Raw genomic sequence first — 20,341 nt, forward strand, 5'->3', positions numbered from 1 at the left:
GCGGGTCCACAGTGAGCGCTCTCAGCTCGGAGACCCGCCTGGCCGATGTAATGGCCACTAGGAAGACTGTTTTCCATGATAGGTACAAGAGCGGGCAAGTCGTTAGTAGCTCAAAGGGTGGGTGCATTAGTCTGTTTAGGACCAAACTGAGATCCCAGGTAGGGGCAGGGTGACGTACTGGGGGATAGAGGCACTCTAGGCCCTTAATGAACCGAGAGACCAAGGGGTGGGACAACACGGAGTGATCACCCTCGCCTGGCTGGAAAGTGGATATAGCCGCTAAGTGCACCTTCAGAGAGGATGTCGCCAGGCCCTGCTGCTTAAGGTACCAGAGGTAGTCTAGGACTGTGGGAATCGAGGCCTCCGAGGGAGTAACGCCCTGTGTTGCGCACCAGCAAGAGAAGCGTTTCCACTTTGCCAAATACGTGGAGCTGCTACTGAGGAGAATATGCTGTACCGGAGCGGAACAGTGTAACTCTGCTGTGTTTAGCCATGCAGGAGCCATGCCATGAGGTGAAGGGCTCGCAGGTATGGGTGGCGAAGCCTGCTGTGGTCTTGCGTGATAGGGGTCCCTGAAGAGGGACCGGGATGGGGGGCAGGAGGGCGGGGATGAAGCAAATTGGAGGTGGTATCCTTGCTTCACCGTGCGTAGAACCCAAAGATCCGAAGTCAGTTGGGACCACGCCGGGAGAAAGTAGGAGAGACAGTTGGAGACAGGACGGGAAGGATCCTGTCTTGAGACTGGTACGCCGTCCCCGGGCGCACCTTCAAAAGTTGGACTTACGCCCCAGTGGTGCCTTAGAGGGCCCGTGGTTTTGGCCCCCTTGGGGACCGGATTGGCGTCTACGGCCACCCCGCCCACGCCTTCTACTGAGGTCCTGTCTGTGCCGAGGTGTAAAGTATGGGCGGTGTGTTTGGGGTCTGAAGGATCTACGGTGGGTTATGGGAGTATGCATGCCCAACGAGCGCATGATGACCCTATTATCCTTCAGGCTCTGCAACCTGGGATCAGTCTTTTCTGAGAACAAACCCTTGCCATCAAAGGGCAAGTCCTGAATGGTGTACTGAAGCTCAGGAGGCAGGTTAGAGACCTGGAGCCAGGAGATACGCCTCATGGTGATGCCCGAGGCCAAAGTTCTGGCCGCCAAGTCGGCCGCGTCTAGGGAGGCCTGGAGAGAGGTCCTGGCCACTTTCTTCCCTTCCTCCAGGAACGCGCTAAATTCCTGGCGTGAGTCCGGGAGTAGCAGTTTGGTGAACCTACCCACCTCCACCCAGGTGTTATAGTTATATCAACTCAGTAGAGCCTGCTGGTTGGCACCTCGGAGCTGTAGGGCCCCCGCTGAGTACACCTTACGACACAGGAGATCCATCCACCTGGTCTCCTTGGACTTTGGGGCAGGCGCCTGCTGGCCATGGTGCTCCCTTTCGTTGACCGACTGGACAACTAAGGAGGAGAGAGGAGGATGAACGTACAAGTACTCATACCCCTGAAAGGGTACCATGTGCTTTCTCTCAACTCCCTTTGCCGTCGGTGGAATGGAGGCTGGAGACTGCCAGAGGGTGTCGGCAGTGGCCTGGATAGTCTTAATAAACGGCAGTGCCACACGGGTGGGGGCATTGGCGGTGAGGATGCTCACTACGGGGTCTTCGACTTCCGGGACTTCCTCCACTGGGAGGTTGATATTGAGAGCCACCCTGCGAAGGAGGTCCTGATGGGCCCTGAGGTCTATTGGCAGGGGCCCTGATGATGAGGTCCCTGTCACAGCCTCATTCGGGGAGGAGGAGGAGGATACCCCGGGAATGAGAGGGTCCTAGATGGCCTCTTGCTCCTGGGACAGTTCCTGCTCCAGCTGTCCCGGGGAGTCCGGAGGATGTGTCACGTGCTCCTCCGACTCAGCCGCGGGGGGGCGGGAAATGGTGGCCTTTGGTGCCCGATGTTCTGAGGCAGCAGAGCGGGTCTGGACTAGGGGAGCACCCTGGGCTTGATGGTATGCCCAGAGTGTCCAAAAAGACCACTGTTGAGGTCCTACATCCTGAGGCCGTGAGTCCTGAAAAACCCCCGTAGGCACCTCCATATCACGGTCCCGGTCATAACAGCTGTCCGCATGGGAGGATACGGACGTCTGTCTGGACGGCCATGAAGGAGCAGAGAAGCCTGGAGCCGAAGTCCCGACGGATCTCGCACCCCTCGACCGTGGGGACCGGTGCCGGTACGCAGAGCGGTACCAAGAACGAGACCGGGACCTGCGACCGGACCGGTGCCTGGAGGTCGACCGGGATCTCGAGTCTCTACGTCGTGATCTGCTCCGGGAGGTTTGGTGCCAGGAACTGGAGTGGTACCACGAGTAGCGGGTCGGGGAGCGAGAGACTGACCGGTGCCGTGAGTCCGACTGGTGCCGCGAGTCCAACCGGTGCCATGGAGAGGAACGGTGCCGGGACTGGGAGCAGCGTCGAGAGTGGGAGCGACGTCTCGACCTAGAGCGTCTGCAGGATCATGACCTTGAGCGGTGCCGGTCCGCTACACTGACAGACGGCGGTCTGGTCAGGGTTGGCTTGCCCATGGATTGTAGTACCCGCACAGGCGGTGCCGGGGGTGTGGGCGGTGCCGCATCGGTAATGGCGATCAAGTATCTCGCCGCAGAAAACATCTCCGGAGTAGATGGCAAGGTGAGCTCTACCACAGCAGGTGCCAGGGAGATGTCAGGCGCTGGACTCAACGGCCCTCATGGGGCTGGAGTCGACGGTGCCGGTTTAGGCGGCACTGCAACAGGTATTAGTGCCAGGCGGTCCGACCTAGGCGCAGTCTCTGGCTGCGACGCGGGTGTTGTTGGGGCCGTCTGAGCCTTCGCCGTCTTCGACCTCGGGGAGAGGGAGAGGCGCGGAGTCGATTTCGGTGCCGGCGGTGGCTGGTGCCGGGAGTCCTTAGGTGTACCGGCAATACCCGGTGCTGTAGGGGTACCTCTGCTCACCGACTGGCTCGTGCTCGGTGCCGAAGGCGAAGGTGTCAGGGCCGCTTCCATGAGGAGCTGCTTTAACCTGATGTCCCGCTCCTTCTTAGTTCTCGGCTTAAAAGCCTTGCAAATTGAGCACTTAGCAGATAAGTGCGATTCCCCGAGGCACTTCAAACAGGAGTCGTGGGGATCTCCTGTTGGCATCGGCCTGTGACAGGCCGAGCACTGCTTGAAACCCGGTGAGCCAGGCATGAGCTCCAGCACCGGGTGCGGGGAAGGGGCTACCCCCCGAACCCCGCAAACAATTACTAACTAACAACTATAACTATGAACTAAAACTAAATCTAACGAACTATATATAGAAGAACAGTTAACTACAACTATGGATATAACAACGAGAAGAAAAACTACGAGTAGCTAGGGAAGGTGGAGGTCAGCTAAGCCACACTCCACTGTTCCAACAACCGACACGGGCGGTAAGAAGGAACTGAAGGGTGGCCGGGTCGGCTGGGGTATATATCCAGCGCCATAGCGGCGCCACTCCAGGGGGCGCCCAGCCGACCCGCCGAGTGTTGCTAGGGTAAAAGTTTCTCCAACGAACGTGCACGCGGCGCGCACACACCTAACTGGAATGGATATGAGCTATCACTCGAAGAAGAAAAGCCCAATATTAAATATTTGTTCCCATGTAGGTACTTGCAGACTGTGATCAACTCACCCCTTAACCTCTTTGTTAAACTAAACAGATTGAGCTCTTGGAGTCTTATCACTATAAGGCTGCTTTTCTACTCGTTTAATCATTCTAGTGGCTCTTCTCTGAACCCTCTTCAAGTTATCAATATCCTTAAATTGTGGGCACCAGAACTGGACACAGTATTCCAGCAGGGGTCACACCAATGCCAATATGAAGGTAAAATAACCTCTTTTCTCTCCATATAATTATCTACATGAGCTCATGTGCTAGTGCAGGGAACAGAGAGAAGCTATCAGATCTGGACACCAGGCCTGGCTTCTGAATGATGGGTAAGGATCGGATACTGGGATGAGCTCAAGCTGTGCTCAGCCTAGGATCTGAAAGATTAAGCCTGTGAAGGTTCGTGCTGGTCGGGTCCAGGAGCAACTGTACCTGGTGTTGGTGCTGTCTGCTAATCTAGGCCCAGTTCCCTGGGAAAGTTACACACCCAAACCTTGGATACTGCAGTGTGATTTGCCTTCATGGGCTGCGTGGCTTGAGACTTGCAAATTCCTCCTACTTCAATGCCCCTGAGGTTCATTAGCAGCTCACAGGGCTGAGTAGGGCCATGCCTGCTGCCTTCTGCTGTTACAGAAAGTCTCCTTTGACTTAGCTGTGCTTTGTCATCCACAATTACCCAGAAGAGATGGGAGATGCAGGCACAATTTCGGAGGCACCTAGATTCACAGCCCTGCCTATTCCCCATTTTTTGAGGTGCCGACCTAGTCCCTCAACATCACTGGGCAGCAAATCCTTGTGGCAGGAGCCAGCAAACAGACCACAGGTGTCAATACCATCTACCAGGAACGTGCAACTATTCAAGTGTCTTTGCCCTGGGTGTGCAAAGAAGTACATTAGCTCTACAAAAAAGGAGATACCTGCAGCTCTGGAGACCAGCCCCACCCCTTGCATCTGGATCTAAGGCAGTCAGGAAGGAGGCAGCATCTAGACCTGATGCACTGAAGCCTGAGACCCCCCAGAGGGTCACTCTTACTGTGCTGAAGCCAGGGACATCGAGTGTGTAGTCCGACTGCTGTCTTAACCAGTCCAGGAGACTCTTGTTTGGAACAGCCTTCTCTGTCCGGATGCTTGTGGCTGTGACCGTATGTGGAGTTGAGGTAGCGGTGACTGGCCCGTCCGGGTGCGGGCTGCTCTGTGCAGGCTGGGTCTGATCTTCCTGAACATCCTGAAGTGAAGGGAGAAGGGAGAGCTCATGTGGGGAACACCATCATACTGCTAGTTCTCTCACCTCAATGTCATCCAGGCAGAACCCGCCCCTGCAGACACCCAGGCAGGGCTTGGAAAGCCGGAGCCCAAGAGTTCCTGCTGTCCTTCACTTGGATCGCCAAGAGCCACCAGGACAAACATTTAGCCTCACAGGCACCCTGTTTGCACTAAGGGTGAGAGAGCTGGGAGATGTGGAACCAGTCTGTGCTTTGTGGGTGTCACCTGGAAAATGCCCTAACTGCCACAAGGCACAAGGTGCTACCAGCAAACGCAGCCTAGATCCTGGTTCTTGTGGAGAGGCTTCACATCCTCTCTGGGGAGAAGAGGCTCCCACCAGCTGCATCTAGAGAGGGCATGGGACTACCTCAGGCAACAGGCTCTCTGCACCCCTGGTTTGCTGACAGCACCCAGGCTGTGGGAAATCCACCCTGAGCAGGGTTTGCAGTGGTGCAAGTCACCCACAAACTCTGCTCTGCCCGGTGGCCTGGAGCTGGCTGGCTCCACTCAGAGCGAGTGTGATACATTCCTCACCCAGACAGCCTCCTCTGGAGTCCCAGAAGGAACCTAAAGCTTCCTTGTGCCAAGAGCCTGCTGCCCTTTCCGGGGTGAATCTCCTGGGGCATGAGGAGGGGGCAAGGCCTCACCTTGTGCTGGGGTGGGAGAATTCAGCCCAATACCTTCCCTGGGCTCTCCATCCCTGTGAAGCCCTGTTGTGGTAACCGGGCCTATGAATTTACCCTCATTGGGAGTCCAGCTGTGAAGTGAATGAGAGTTCATGGATTGTCACAATAACCTATAATAGCAAATGGTGAGTGGGGGAAAAAGAGACAGGCTGACTTAGTCCAACCCAAAGGCCTCCTGATAGATCTCAAGGATTGCATGAAGATCATGTGGTAACTGAGAGCAGCATGAGCCTGGAAATCGATGAACCAAAATTGGTGTGGTGGAAATTAGGCCTGCTGGTGGACAAAATATTGAGAGGATGGGCTATTGTGCCCATCACCCCCCTTCGGAGGGACTGAGAGACAGACTGGCTGTGAGAAAGTGAAAGGAAACAACTGCTGATGAACAGAGGTGAACCCTGGCTGACTGATGGTGGCGTGAGCTGGCTACTGCAGCACTGAGAGAAGGGGAAGGAGGGTGTTTCACCCTCATGGCTGCCACCCCTATCATCTCCTTCTTCACCCGGATCCTGAGAGATGTCGTGTCTAGACCAGGTCAGTCATCACCACCTCCACTAGCTCCAGCTAAGTGCTGAATATGCCCCTCCACCCCCGGTCTCCCTCCCATGCCCCTAATATACTCTGTTCCTTCCCACCATATTTCTTGTTTTTCTTGTCTCCTTTTGCCTTCTGTTGAACAGGAGCCTGGATTAGCCAGCAAACAGTATATTTTGCAACACTGCTGTGAGCTTGTGACCCAAGAGGCAGCTAAAAGCAGGACCCTCAGCAGCCTGATGTGGGTATGAGTTTGCCAGGTCTCAGACCATGTGTGGGGCCAGCAGTGAGACTGCAAGGAGGGATTAATCTGAAGCTGCATTTTCTACCTTTGCTGGTCTTTTCTCTCCCCCTTTTGTCTTGTCTGGTTTCTAGGAAATGGGATTGGACTTTAGCAGCAGCACTGACAACAGCTCCCCGCATCTCCACCCACTTCTCTTTTCCCCACAGGAGTTCTAACCATCTTTCATGTCATGTAAGAGACTGTTGAACAAGGGGTTTGTCTTCTAAAGCCTCTCCAGCTCAAGGGAAAGGGAGCTGGTACAAGGGAAGTCTGACATGACACTCTGCATTTCAAATGCTTCAACTGGTTTCCCTTCTTTTCTGTACCTTCACTAGAAGGTCAAAAGGATGTTTAATTGCATGTTTGCCATGGGACTATGCAGGCTGAGGTCTCTATATACCAAACCCTGAACCTTGTTAACTGCTGTCTCCTCTTGGACAGTGACTGAGTCACATTAACAGCTTTGATTTTCTGAGCCCCTTCATTCCATCTACATAAATACAGTAGCTCCCACGTGGGAGGTCAGGTGTTAATGCTTAGCAGTATTCAAGCACTCAGCCTGATTGGGGGCTGGAGGAAGCTCTGCAAGCCCCCACCTCCCTCCTCACCAAGAGGCAGGGCCTGCCTCTCTGGGGCTGAGTCTGCTTCTCCTGCTACAGGTTTGCCTCAGGCTGTCACTGAGTGGGCAGTCATCCAGCCCTGCCCTGCCCTGCCCTGCCCTGGGATGGACAGCAGAGCTCAGCAGTCATTGACTGAACAGTTGGATCCTGCCTGCTTTGGGAGGGGGAATCATTTACCCACCTGCAGCCCAGTTTGAAGGCTCCTCTCCTTTAAGAAGATAAGGTCCATCCCTTCCACATTTTTTCTCCTGCCCCGTCGTCTCCTCAAGGCAGCATCATCTCTCCGGAGGCTTCCATTGACAATCTGCCCTGTGACAGGATGGATTAGCCCTGCCTGGAGGATGCCAGACAAGTCCATGCCCAGGGATCCCTGCAGGGAGTGCACCGTCCCTAACTTGGGCAGGTTGCTGTTCAAGGGGAAAGGAGAGGGGTTTCCTGGGGATCCATCAGATGCTCTGGCCAGGTTCCCTGCCGAGTCCCGCCAGCCGTTCAGCACTACAGGCGGACGGGAGTGCGATGCAGCTAACTGTTCGAGACTTCTAGGTTTGGCTTCTCTCTCCAGCTCATACTCATAGGGCTGCCTGTGCTTTTGTTCATCTTTCGTAAAGGCAGGAGCCAGGAAGCTTTCCTGTGTGCACCAAAGCCAGAGAAATGGTCACAGCTATGGCCTACATCACACAGGTCTTACAACACTCAGAAGCACCTTTTAAATCCAGCACACACTAGAATCATAGAACTATAGGGCGAGAAAAGATCGCAAGGGCTAAAAAACTGGCACAAGAGAGATTTCCTGGGGCTAGGAGCTAGGGGAGGGGAGGGGAGTGTATGGATATGGGTGGCTAACGAGACTGGATAGAGCTCCTCAGTATCTCTGCTGGAGCCCTCCACAACCCTTTATCCCTGGCCCAGCAGACAGCCACCACTTCTCTGCTAAAGGGATGGATGGAGTGGGACTTCCTGCAGAGCCCCATACTGCAGCAGGTGTGCTGCAGCTCAGTGAGCTGTAGGAGGGGCTCCTCCCAGCAGCAAGCATGCCCCTGGTTCCCACACCCTGCCAGCAGCTGTTGGCCTCAGAACCAGAGCCCAGCCACCTCTCCTTCAGCAGGACAGCACATAAGCAGGGGTCTCTATGCTGGGGAGACAGAGCACTCTACTCGGAGTGCCGGCCCCAGGGCGGTGCCTCTGTTACACCCCTGCTGGGGTGTAGGATGAGCACTGTGTTCTCGGCTCAGCTGAGTGTGGGAGGAGGGATTTTGGACGCACCTCTCCCTCCAAAGGAAGGCGAGCAGAGAAAGGCATTGAGTCATTCGGCTGGGACCTCTAGCTGCCGTTCTCATAATGTCAGTAAATAAAGGGGCACTTGAGATTATACATGTTGCCACACTGACCTAACTCTAACCACCTGCTTGGCACCTGGGTGAATGCCAGCACTGGGTTGGGGGGAAGGGTCTCCAAGCTGCCCCTGGCACTGTATAATACACTTCAAATTGCAGAACAGTGAGAGCCAGAGAGGAGGGAAAGCTGCAGAGTTTCTTGCGCTGGGAAGCCCTGAACACCAGGGAGATGGAGTTCCTAAGGGGTAGGTGGTCTGGCCACGTTCCCTGACCCCTCACCTTTTGTACCTGTGCAACTAACACTCCATTGTTGAAGCTGGGGTCCGGGGCTTCTGGCTCGGCAAAGCTGTTCCTAGTGCCTGCGTTGCTGGCTAACATTGATGTGGGCATCAGGGTTTGTGTTTCAAACTGCTGGCTAGAAGAGGGCCACTTGCCCTTTAAGACGGCGTGACAGATATTATCTATGCGGTTAATGATCACTCGGTCCTGCAAGCAGAAGCAGACAGCTTAGTGGCATGGCAAACCCAAACCCAGGGCATGCAAAGGGCAGTGTGGACGCACAGGCCCTTGAGCCCTGAGGGAAATGCAGAGGGTCTGTGGAAATGAAAATGGAACCCTCTCTCTTTTCACAAATGTTACAGGGACTGATGCTTTCTGAAGGCCTCAGATGCACATGTGAACTCGTGTCTGGGTGCACACTCATGCACATAGACATGTGTGCCATGGGACACTGAGAATGGAAGGGGAAATTCAGCCCAGGCAGAGGGCCTGCGCTAAGTCTGTGCTTCACTTCCATCCCACTGGGCCCCCTGCTCAGCCTCCCCGTGGTACCCCCAAATCCTGCTCGCAGCAGTGGGATTTCTGTGCATTCAGTCCCTTGCCTGCTCACTAACATGGACCAGGGCCACAGAGGTGGGTGGCTGGGGGTTTTGCCCAGGAATAAGCTTAGTGAAGGGTGGCAAGGCAGAGAAGCTGGGCCGGAGCGGCCCCAATTTGTGAATGATTCAGACAGGTGCAGAACTGATTTGGAAACCACCTTGGGCCACTCTGAGAAGGAGTAGAGCGTCTTCTCCTGCAGCAGCTGGGCGATGGTGGGCGCACGGGCATCCTGCAGCTCGTCCATCTCTCCAGGCTGGGCACAGGAAGAGCTCTTGCTCTCCTCTTCCAAATACTTCTCTGGACAATCTAGGTAAAGTGATAAACAGAAGGGGCCATCGTAACCCTGGAGCCCCCACCACGTAGTTGGCGCCGACAGCACCCCACCCACCAGCCATCATTTGGGACTATTTTTCTTTTCAAAAAGTGAACCCATTGGCTGTGAATGGGCTGAGTGGCTGTTAGCAGTGACTGGGGGAGCCCTGGGCCCATGAGGGCTTTGGACGGCCAAGGCCTGGGGCCAGTGAGAATTCTGTTACTTCCCTCAAGAGAGCAGGGCTTGGCCCAAAACCACTGAACAATGAACCAGCCGAAGGCCAAGGCCCATGTTGGCAGGAACAGACACAGCCCATGCCACAGGGCAGTGCCCAGTCCTGGGTGGGGGCAAGGAGGGAAGGGCAAGCCCCGCAGCCAAAAGGCAGTGCCTGGTTCTGTGAGGGGGCAGGGAGGGCAGAGTGAGCCCTCTGTCACAGGGCAGTGCCCAGTGCTGGCAGGGGCAGGGAGGGCAGGACGAGTCCCCTTATCATGGGGCAGTGCCCAATGCTGGCGGGGGCAGAGAGGGCACAGAATGACACACACACATCAAAAGGCCTCCTGGAAGCCCCAGTGCAGTCTGTGTTTGCTCCTCTCACCTCAGCGAGAATATTATTGTTCAGAAAGCCACATGCCCCCACCCACAAGGCAGGTGGAGCTGCCACTTATGCTGCAGGCTCGCACACACACAGGCTCGCTGCCCAGGGTGCATGGGCATGCCTGCCAGCCTGACACTGCCGTACCTCGGCTCTGGCCAGTGCCCTCTTTCTCTTCCTCGTCTTTGTTCTCACATTCATCGTCTTCCTGCTTTGGCTTGTGCCCTTCCAGGTGCCAGGCCACACCGCCCCCCATCTGCGTAGCAGAGCCAGCTTCCCAGCGCTCCCCTCCCATGCTGGCAGGCCCAGCATTTGGGAGCTTCCGCTGAGCAGCTGCAGTTGGGCTGGATGCTGGAGGGAGGCTCTTGGGCCAGTCTGACAAGTGCTCTGCAGCGCTCTTGTGGTTAGCCTCCCCATCCCCTGCCCCACTGTTACACTGCGATGCCACCTGTCCTGAAAGCTCTGCCTCACCATTCACTTCTGGGCAAGTGTTCTTGGGAGCAGGAAGGCTAGAACCAGGTTCCTCCCCCACTAGCACATTAGCTTTGGGGTCCCCATCAATCCTGGCCTCTGGGATGCCCCTCAATCCTTCTACAGCATCTGCTGCCATCTCAGAATTCTCCTCCTCCTCCTCCTCGCTGTAGCTCTGACTTGGCACTGATTTATCCTCCAAGCCTTTCTCGTGTAACAGGCTCATGAACCTCTGATCCGGCGGGATCTTTATCTCCAAGTTATGGAGACTGGGCCCATACAGGCCTAGGCTGATCACCCCCTCCACACTGCTGAGCTCAGGAGACCCAGGCCCTGGGCTGGCCTGGTGCAAGGCATCATCGATCTCGGTGGGGACACTCCCGGAGGGCTGACTGGCTGGCGCAGAGGGCCAAGGCTCCCTGCCTTCATTGGGACTATCCATTTGGTCACAGCCTATCTGCAAGCTCTCCAGGAAAGAGGTTTCTCTGATGGCCTCAGCTTCACAGCTGGATGGGTCCTCATCCCCATCTAGTTTGCCCTCAGCAAATTTAGCAGCACTGTTGCTGACATGTGTGCAGCTGGGGCTGTCACGGGCGAGAGAGCTGTGCTCACTGGGGCATGCCTTCTCCTCGTACATCATGCACATCAGAGAGTCTGGCAAGGAGCTCTCATCACAGTTCATGGAAATGATGTCCCGCACTGTTGACAGGAATGGGTCGCAGCTCGTGTCCTGAGGGCTGCCCTCCACCCGGGACAGCGCATCCTCCAGGTTTTCAAGCTTGATCTGGCTCTCAGCGTCATTCTCCAGGGACTCACAGGTCCTTTCCATCTGGCAGTACGAAGGGGAACTGTAGAGTTTGGAGTTCATCTGATGGAGGCAGCATAAGTTCTCTGGGCCTGGGACACCTGCTCTTTTGTGCTGAGCATAGTTTCTATATGCATCCAAAAATGACAGTTCAGGATCATTCATGATGTAGTAGTCAGTGCGGTTCAGTCCATGCTTGGCTGTGCCAAGCAGCAGGTCCCGGTCATGTTTGCCACACTCCCACCAGACAGGAAGGTACAGGCTGGGCCTGCACAGTGTGAGCCGCTCATGGAGCTGCGGGTACTTGAGCACTTGCTCCCGGACCTTCCTTAGAAGTTCAATCCGATACAGCGTTCTTGCAGCACGTTCCTCAGTGATTGGCTCAACGTAGATACTGGGATCAGGTGGACCTGCAGCAGGAAGAGAGAGGCAGAGACCTCATTACTAATTAGACAGAGCACAAAAGAGTATATGGCCAAACCTTACTACTACGCTGTACATTGGGGGTTACTGTTTGGCTGAGGTTCACTGGTGGGAGAAGAACTGTCGGGTGACAGCAACAGCAGCTTGGGAAATTTATCACCGCCATCTAGTGAATACCAGTCAGTGTGGTCTCTACTGCAAATTGCACCATGGAGAAGCAACAAGTTATGAATTGGTGGGGCTGCTTATCTAGTTTGTGTCTCCATAATTCAAGAGTCATTTGGAGAGGAGCCGGGAACAATGTGAAGTTCCTGATTCTTGGGTATTGACCCTGGAATCACATGTAACTAAACTGGCCAGGGTTTGGTTTCTAAATTTTCTCTCTAACCAGCCAGAATGAAGAAGAGTTTTTCACCTTCACCAACTGCCCCAAGGGTAGCAATTCACCAGAGGGTATTTCAGAGCCCTCCCATCAACTCCAGTCTGTGCTGCCTTGACTCAGCAAGCAGTACCAGAGCAGGCTCTTGTGGCACTTGGGAGGTCCATGGTAACTGATGCACCATGGGAGTTTCTCAAACATGTATGGTTCCTTCTGAGCAGGGATCCCACCACACACAGAATCACAGAAATGTAGACTGACCTCAAGAGTCCAGCTCCTTAGACCATCACCGACAGGCGCTTGTCTAGCCTGTTCTTAAAAACCTCCAGTGATGGAGATTCCACAACCTCCCTGGGCAATTTGTTCCAGTGCTTAACCACCCTGACAGTTAGGAAGTTTTTCTAATCTAAATCTCCCTTGCTGCAATTTAAGCCCATTGCCACCTGTTCTATCCTCAGTGGATAAGCAGAAAAATTTATCACTTTCCTCTTTATAACAACCTTTTACATACTTGGAGACTGTTCTCATCTCCCCCCTCAGTCTTCTCTTCTCCAGACAGAACAAACCCAACTTTTTCAATCTTTCCTCAGAGGTCATGTTTTCTAGACCTTTAATCATTTTTGTTGCTCTTCTCTGGACCTTCTCCAATTTGTCCACATCTTTCCCAAAGTGTGGTGCCCAGAACTGGACTCAGTGCTCTAAGTGAGGCCTTACCAGCATGGAGTAGAGGACGAATTACTTCTTGTGTCTTGCTTACAACACTCCTGCTGACACATGGGTTTAAGCAGGGCATTTCCTGAGGATCAATGACTGCGAGGAATTGTGCTGGAGGTGGACACTCCAGGAACTGCTCAGGGATGAGACTGCTGCTGCTATTCTTGAAAGCAAATCACTGTATGTTCAATAATCCTCTGTGGGTGGTTTTTCTATTTCTGATTTTTCAGTGCCATGTGGCAAGTAGTCTGGCAACACAGGGAGCGTCTAGAGGGTTGGTGCCATGTGTGTTAGCTGGCCACGTCCTCCCCAAGTCCGCTGTAGACTTCCAGGATGGCTCAGCCTGTGATAACTCATCCCTAACAGAAAGGCCTGACGTGACTGGGACATGGCTGTGCTCTGGACTGCACTTGGCCTCTATCAGCACAAGTGACAGGAAGGGAAGGTGGGCTACACAGCTACTCTATGAGCAGGACGAGGCACCTGTATCAGACAGTGGCCATGTTCAGTTTTGAGGACGTCTGTTTGGGGCTGTCTGGTTCCCTCCATTGCTGCTGGAGGTTCCCATCTCAGGTCAGGACTCGTTTTATTCTTACTACTTTTTCCAGAGTGTCCAGGGAGGGCTGGCGAAATGCCAGAGTCATGCTGGCCATGGTGAGGTAAGCACTGTGCAAGCTCTGCCAAGGCTATCAGGAAGGGATGGTCTCCAGCCTGTGGCACTGGAAAGAGCCTACTGCTTGAGCAGGTGTAAAGGGTCACATGACAGGCAGCCAATCAGCAAAGAGATGGGCAGGTCGGTAGAATTCCAGTCATCCCCACTTTCCTTTCCCCCCCAATGGCACCAGTTCCAGCCCTTCCCAGGGCATTCCTGGTCCAAGAGGGCCTCCCCACCACTGCCCCACATGCTGGCAGCATCCCCTCCACTCACCATCCTCTTTCCAGAGGGGGAGACGGCAGACGTTCCTGCACATGGCCACAAAGCTGTAGAAGTATTTCTCCAGGCTGTCATCTGTCTTCTTCTCCAAGCGGGAAATGGCTCGGAACTGGGTCCAGTCAAAGGCCTTCTTCTCCTGGTCATAGATGACCCCGAAGGAGGAGACAGTGCGGTAGAAATCTGCCTGCTCCCTTCTTGTCCATCTGCACAGCAGGTAGAGACGCACACATTCATGAGACACATTTCTTTATAGTCTTGTGCTTTCCCACTGTGTCTGGTGCCAGTGAGAGGCACTAGCTGGAGAGCCCCGGGGAGCAGAGTGCTCCCCCACCCCCAGAACAGGCTCCGCACACACTTTCCAACAGTGGCTTCAGGGACTTCCTCGGGGCCAGCCAGTTGTTGCCCTCTTGGCTCAGACATGAATAAGGGGCCCACTTGGTACCATTGTGGCAATAGTGGCTTTTGTGATGTGGACACTTGGCCAACAGGAACTGGGCTGATTCAGGCTGCAGAACCACCACCAGAGGTAGTGGCTTAAGTCTGGGACAATCTCACCCCAGTGATGTAGAGCAGCCAGCCCTAGTCCCAGACAGCCATACAGTCTGTAGTTGTCAGGTACAGACAGCTGGATAAAGAGTTCAGTAGAGCTCTCCTGATCTGCAACACTTCTCAAAGACTTCCCCAATCTGCAACTTCTTAGACGTATGGTACAACTGGGTATCAGGCTGTAGCACCTGCAAGTGCAGAGCTCTTCTTCTGACTCACCCTTGGTGCTAGACCAAGTGGGTCTCATTAAACTCCACTTAGGCTCAGTCTCCCTGGCAGGAGATAAAGAAGGAAGGGTAGAAGGCCCTGCAGGGAGAAATCCTAATCCGCCTGTCCATGAGGGAGTTTCAAGGATGGGCACGTTTGCAAGGGCAGCACTGACTGCTGAGAATGACAGCAGCCCTCTGCCAGACGAAGGGCTGGAGTTTGGGTGAGTGCCCCATTCAATGATTTGCAATTTCACCCTGGGTTTCTGTCTGAGCAGCACGAGAGCAAACTCATTTGATTGGGGCATTTAATTTTACAGCATGATGGTTTGTCACTGTGCCCCAGTCTCTGCTTTCTTGTCATAGGGGAACAAGAGGCTTGCCTGATGAAATTAAACAGCAGCATACTTAGACCCAGTGCAAGGAAATGCTCCTCTACCCAGTGACCCTGTGCCTCCTGCTGTGCCAGCCAGTGCCACAGAGGGCAGACAATGTAGCTGGATTTCAAAAGCAGAGCGTAACTCCTGGGCATTAGACACATTAGCGACACAGGCTCAGGCTGTGAGGATGGTAATGGGTCCAGGTGGAGAGGCAGGAAGGATCCCCAGCCCCTCACACATGGCATGGCCCAAGCTATTGTGTCCTGGCAGCATGGGGCAATAGCCCCTACAGGAGGTAGGAAGCCAGACTAGATGGCCCAGTCTGGCCCAGCAATGTGACCAGGCCACCAGAAATCCCCCCCATTCCTCCTTTCAAACAGCTGTTAGCTGGAACAGCTCCTGAAGGAGGCTGAGTCTTGGTCCTGCCTACATGGAATGAAGTCCAGCTCCGGCCCATATTGGTGCCTGCCTGGGGGTCTGAGACCTGCCCTGCAGGTGTTACCCCAGGCACTTGATTTCCAGCTGGGAGAGTGAAGGCGCTTTCCGGACACAGGGACCTGCTTGGTGGATGTTACCCCAGGCACCTGATTCCCGGCTAGGGGGAGTGCAGGCACTTTCCGGACATAGGGCCAGGGTGTGTGCCTGAGAGGAGATGTCGAGCCAGCTTGTCTCAGCCGCCTTGGGAAGACAGAGGCTGTTCTTGGGGGTTTCACTGGGTAAATGCAGGGGCCAGTGACTCTCGGAAAGGGCCTGCTCAGCTGATGTGTCGGCCAATCCCCTCTGTTACCTTTTCTGCATTTCCTTGTTCACGGGGTCCATCTCAGCAGCTCTCCTGAACATCTCCTCCTGCAGCCAGTAGCCATGGTTACTTGGCACCAGCATCTCGGCTCGGGGGGGCAGCTCCTTGCGGTTGCAGCGCTGGTAGACGGTGACGAGCCGCCGCAGTCTGGCTGTGAGGGCGGACGAGACAGGCCAGCAGGATCTGTCTGAGTCGGAGCCATCCTGGGCTTCAAACATCAGCAAGGACATTAATATTTAACACACACAGCCAGAGGCAGGTAGGCTGATTAAACAGCTCCCTACCCCTCACACACAGGAGCCAGAGGATCAGGGCCAGACCACGGCTGCCTCCATTCCCCAGGGCAGCAAGAGAGGGTGCCAGGGGCTGGCTGGCTGACCATCCGCGAGCCCTTCCTTCTGGACCCCTGCATCACAGCTCAGCTTGGCTTGTGTTTCTTTCAAACTGAGCCTAGTTTTGAGGAAAGGGGCTGGAACAAGAGCCAGCTCCATGTCACCCTGGAGTGTGCCCAGCTCTCATGCGAGAGAGCGGCGTGGCCAATGGCTCATTCGGCCCATCGCCATTCTGCAAGGTGGCTCCTAGCACTGGTCCTGCTTGCTGCCTTCTGTAACAGGGTAATTCCCTCCCTGGCCCTGGGTTTGATCAGTGCTTCCAGAAGGCACAGCTCAGCTCCCCACTGTAGTTACCCAGGGCTCCACAGCTGTCCTCTGTGCCCCATAGAGGCACCTGCCAGCTGCTTAAGAACACACTGTCATTGTTGGACAGTTTCACGTTAATAGCACAGATGCCTTGCATAGCACTGCCTTCTTGCTGCCTTCTGTTACTGCAGCACCTAGCAACCCGAGTTATGGGCAGGGCCCCCCACGTGAGGTGCCACACACACAGAGCAAGCCGTCCAGAAGGCACAGCCTCACCTGCCACATTGTCATCCTGCTTCTCAGCAGCTTCTCCACACAAATTCCCAGAGTCCTGCAGGAAAAGTAAGACCCAGGCCATCAAAATCCACCTTGAGAGGAGAGCATCTGCCCACCCAGCCAGGAGCAGGTGTTGAAAGGATCCAAGCAGCCACACATGCCCATCCGCTCCCAATGGCTGGATCCCACCTGCCAGCCGATCTCCGAGTGCAGTGGGCCTGGCACTGTCCGTGCTCATCTCCCACCTATCTCACTAGCTGCAGGGTTTGCAGGCAGTCCCCATCAAGCAATGGGAGCTCCTCACTCTCTGGCTGGAGGGAGCCGCTCTCACGTCACAGCCTAGACGCTCCCCCATGCTGGCCCCAGCTTGGGAGGGCCACACGAACATTAACATTCTTGTGTCACACTGGGGCATTACAGTGGACTTCCTAGTCAGGGAGAATCACTGACCCCGCAACATGTGCTCTGCCCTAGATGGAGAGCAGCCCAGAAGAGTGCAGAGCTCAGCTGCTGCTGAAGGGCCCGGTGCTCCCAGGGACCCACTGGAAAGAGAGGGTGTGGCCCTAGCCCCTGCCAGCACAGAGAGGGCTGAGCCGGGCCCAGGACACTGTGCTGGGCCTGCACCTTGCTCTGGGGCCCAGCTACCCTGCACTAAGGTGGGGGACAGCCCATAGAACTCTTGGCATCTGGCAAGATCGGGTGTCCCTGCAGGCCCTCGGAAGAGGCATGGAGCCAAGGTGACTTAGATGCTGTCTCAGAGCCCTCTGAAAGAAGGCGGATCCTGCAGATAGACGGATTCATAGTGCAGGGAAAGAGGTTTGGGACTCGCTGGGCAGAGGCAGGAGTGGGGCAAACAAGGCAGAAGGGCCACTAGCCCGTGGCTGAGCTCTCCTGGAGGCAGCAGTGGAGGAAGCGATAGTGGGACAGGGAGGCGCGTTATCCAGGGTTGTCTGACCAGGCCCTGACCGGCAGGACGGCTCTAACTCTGTCACACTGTCTGCCTGCAGGCTGCCCTTGTGGGAGCTGCACCTGCACCTGCCTTCTAGAGAAAGAGCAAGCACCACTCCATGGGCAGGGGGAGAGCTATCTCTCGGGGCCCTGGCAATCCCATGCTCCTTTCTGGGCACCGTGACGCCAGGGCAACAGCTGCAAACTGGGGGCTCAGATGTGAGCAGTGAAAACGCTCAGAGCCTGCAAGGGCTGTTTTCTGGAGAGATGGACAGTTCACTCCTGCCTGGCTCAGTGATGCCGAAGGCGACAGCAGTGGGCCACAGCTGGGAGTACGGGGGTAGCTCAGAAGAGAAGAGGTCTCAGGGAAAGCTGGCTGGATGTAAACTGTACCAGGCTGGGGGATTATTGACCAGAGCAGCGGGCAGTGACATCACTCGGGCCTTTTATGACCAGTTTGCACTGGACAGGGAAAAGGGGCTGTGGGAAGGGTCCTGTGTGGGAATTATGGACAATCCCTCTTGGCAAGAGTCCCATTTCCCAGGGAGTTGGGGGTGCAGGGGGTGGAGTTACCTGGAGAAAGGCAGACCCAGCAGCATGGATCTAAAGCTACAGAGGGAGAGCACAGCACGGCTAATGCAGATACTGGGGAGAGTGGAGGGCTGCTGCCCCAGGTCCTTTTAAGAGGAAGCGTCTCAATGTGCCACAAGCTGCAGCCTCTGTGGAGCCAAGTCAAACAAGTGGCGTGTGCATTGCTGCAGCGTCTGCTGGGCTTCAGAAGCCACCTGTTCTCCCTGCGCAGTTCAGCCTGCTGCCCCCAGGAAGGCGGCTGGACAGAGAACTTGTCAATTCCCCCCAGGCACAGAGGCTGCTGGAGACAGAGTGAAGCAGAGGCCTTTCCTCAGCCCCACAGGCTCTCAGATGAGAAGCAGCTGCTGCACAGGGCTGAGTGATTTTCAGGGGCAGCACATGGCAGGGGTGGGGCTCTGCTGGGGCCCTTCCCTCTGCCAGCCTAAGGGTGGTGAGCGGGGATCCCAGCTGAGGGCATAAGCAGCTGAGCAGAGGGTTTGTGCTGCCCTCTCCGTCAGGATGAACCCAGACAGCACAGGGTGGGGCTGATGGTGCGGCCCCTCTTCACTGCTGGCCAGCCCCAGCCCCATCACTGCACTCTCTACCCTGCAGCTCCAGACTCGCTCCTTCTAAATCCTTCCCTGCTGAGCCGTGCCTCATCTCCCACTCTGCACCCCCCCTCAGTGCCACCCCTCCTCTGCTCTCCTCCCCTGGGTGCTAGGTGTGGGGGCTGGGCTGTCTTCGGCCAGGCTAGGCACCAGGCGGGGGGCAGGGGGCTGAGCTAGATATCAGGCTGGGGTTCCCTAGGCCATGGGGCCAGGCTCGGGGAGGTGGGCCGGGCTGGGGCGGAAGGGTTAGGCTGCCCTGGGCCGAGCTAGGTGCCAGGCTGGGAAAAGGGGGCATGGGCAGGCTGCCCTGGCACCCAGCATGTTGGCCCTAGTGGAGGTACTGCAGGGCTGGGGGTAGTGGTAGAGGTGCCCAAGCACTCTGAGATCCTACTGATCATCAGGCTCCTGCCTGGGGCTGGTACAAGCCCAACCCCATGGGAAGAGCTAGTCTTGGCATTTATGGTAACAGTCCTCAGCCAAACAGGGTAGGGCTCTGCTTGGCAGCGAGATGGTGAGATCTCTACTGACTGGCCAGCCTGGGCACATCCATGAATCAGCTGACTGGAGACCAACACCCAGGATCCCGCAGTGCGGTGATTTCCGAAGGATAGCGACCCGTCCTGTGCAGTAACGTCACTCACTCCCACGCTCCGTCCCAGCAGCCATAGTGCTCCTGGGAGCGGTCACAGACAGCCTGGCACCAGGCACCCTCCCAACAGCTGTCCCTGCTGAGCCTCACTACCAGCAAACTGGCTCCGCCATGGGGGAAAGGTGGGGGTCTGGCCTACTGCTCTTTCCCTAGCCACGGCAGAACACCAGGTGTCTCCTGAGCCAGCAGGGAGCAGGCCTGGCTGGGGCAGAGGAGCTGTTCTCATCTGTGGGGAACCCCACTCACCTCCTGCTGTGGCAGCCCCTCCACTCTGTCTCCGCTGTTCTCTTCTTTCTCAACGTTTCCTCTAGACAAAACAACCCGACAGAGCATTAGCCTTTGCCTACCCCAGCAATGCCCCAGTGCCTGCAGGGTGAGAGCCGGCTCCCTCACTCCCACACCGCCTGGGCACCCTTGCTGGCTGCCCTCCCATCATATGCACGAGCATGGACCTGCTCCCTGATCTCCACCTGCAGAAGGGAACTGACATTCAGGACATCCTCAACCTTTATGTTTGCAAAGCTGGCAAAGAACCCAGCACCAATCCCAGCTCCAGGATTCTCTGGTGACACACATCGCCCCTCACCCACCTGCTGCAGCCAACCAGCCACCACTTCTTTCCCCATTTCCTGCAATCGTGGGCTGTGAACACTCTGATCAGCCCCATTCCCCCCACCCCCACCCCGGAAGGCCAATGAGCTGCTGCCCAAAGCACAGCACAGCATCTAAGAGGCTTGCATGTGTCAGTACCCTGGCTGGATGGGAGAACCTGCACTTAGGTGAGTGTGAGTGGCACATGCACTCCCTGGCCCATTGAGGGAATTCACCCAGGGGAGCAGCTCCCTC

At 55.8% G+C, this 20,341-nt stretch overlaps 1 protein-coding gene across 9 annotated transcripts in view; it reads right to left on the reverse strand.

Annotated features, from left to right (window-relative positions):
• Positions 1-20,341, reverse strand: part of CHD6 (chromodomain helicase DNA binding protein 6) — a 209,531-nt gene that overhangs the window by 25,535 nt on the left and 163,655 nt on the right. For all 9 annotated transcript variants that reach the window (XM_030533541.1, XM_030533538.1, XM_030533537.1 and 6 more), the window contains 9 exons: positions 19,742-19,802; positions 16,721-16,775; positions 15,795-16,014; positions 13,870-14,078; positions 10,297-11,835; positions 9,402-9,550; positions 8,645-8,851; positions 7,213-7,659; positions 4,679-4,870 (listed from right to left, as the gene is read on the reverse strand). In XM_030533541.1, the coding sequence (XP_030389401.1) occupies positions 4,679-4,870; positions 7,213-7,659; positions 8,645-8,851; positions 9,402-9,550; positions 10,297-11,835; positions 13,870-14,078; positions 15,795-16,014; positions 16,721-16,775; positions 19,742-19,802 (3,079 nt within the window). The remainder of the gene's footprint in view (positions 1-4,678; positions 4,871-7,212; positions 7,660-8,644; positions 8,852-9,401; positions 9,551-10,296; positions 11,836-13,869; positions 14,079-15,794; positions 16,015-16,720; positions 16,776-19,741; positions 19,803-20,341) is intronic.

This window comes from Gopherus evgoodei, chromosome 14, assembly GCF_007399415.2.
Source record: "Gopherus evgoodei ecotype Sinaloan lineage chromosome 14, rGopEvg1_v1.p, whole genome shotgun sequence".
In the NCBI taxonomy this organism is placed as follows: domain Eukaryota; kingdom Metazoa; phylum Chordata; order Testudines; family Testudinidae; genus Gopherus; species Gopherus evgoodei.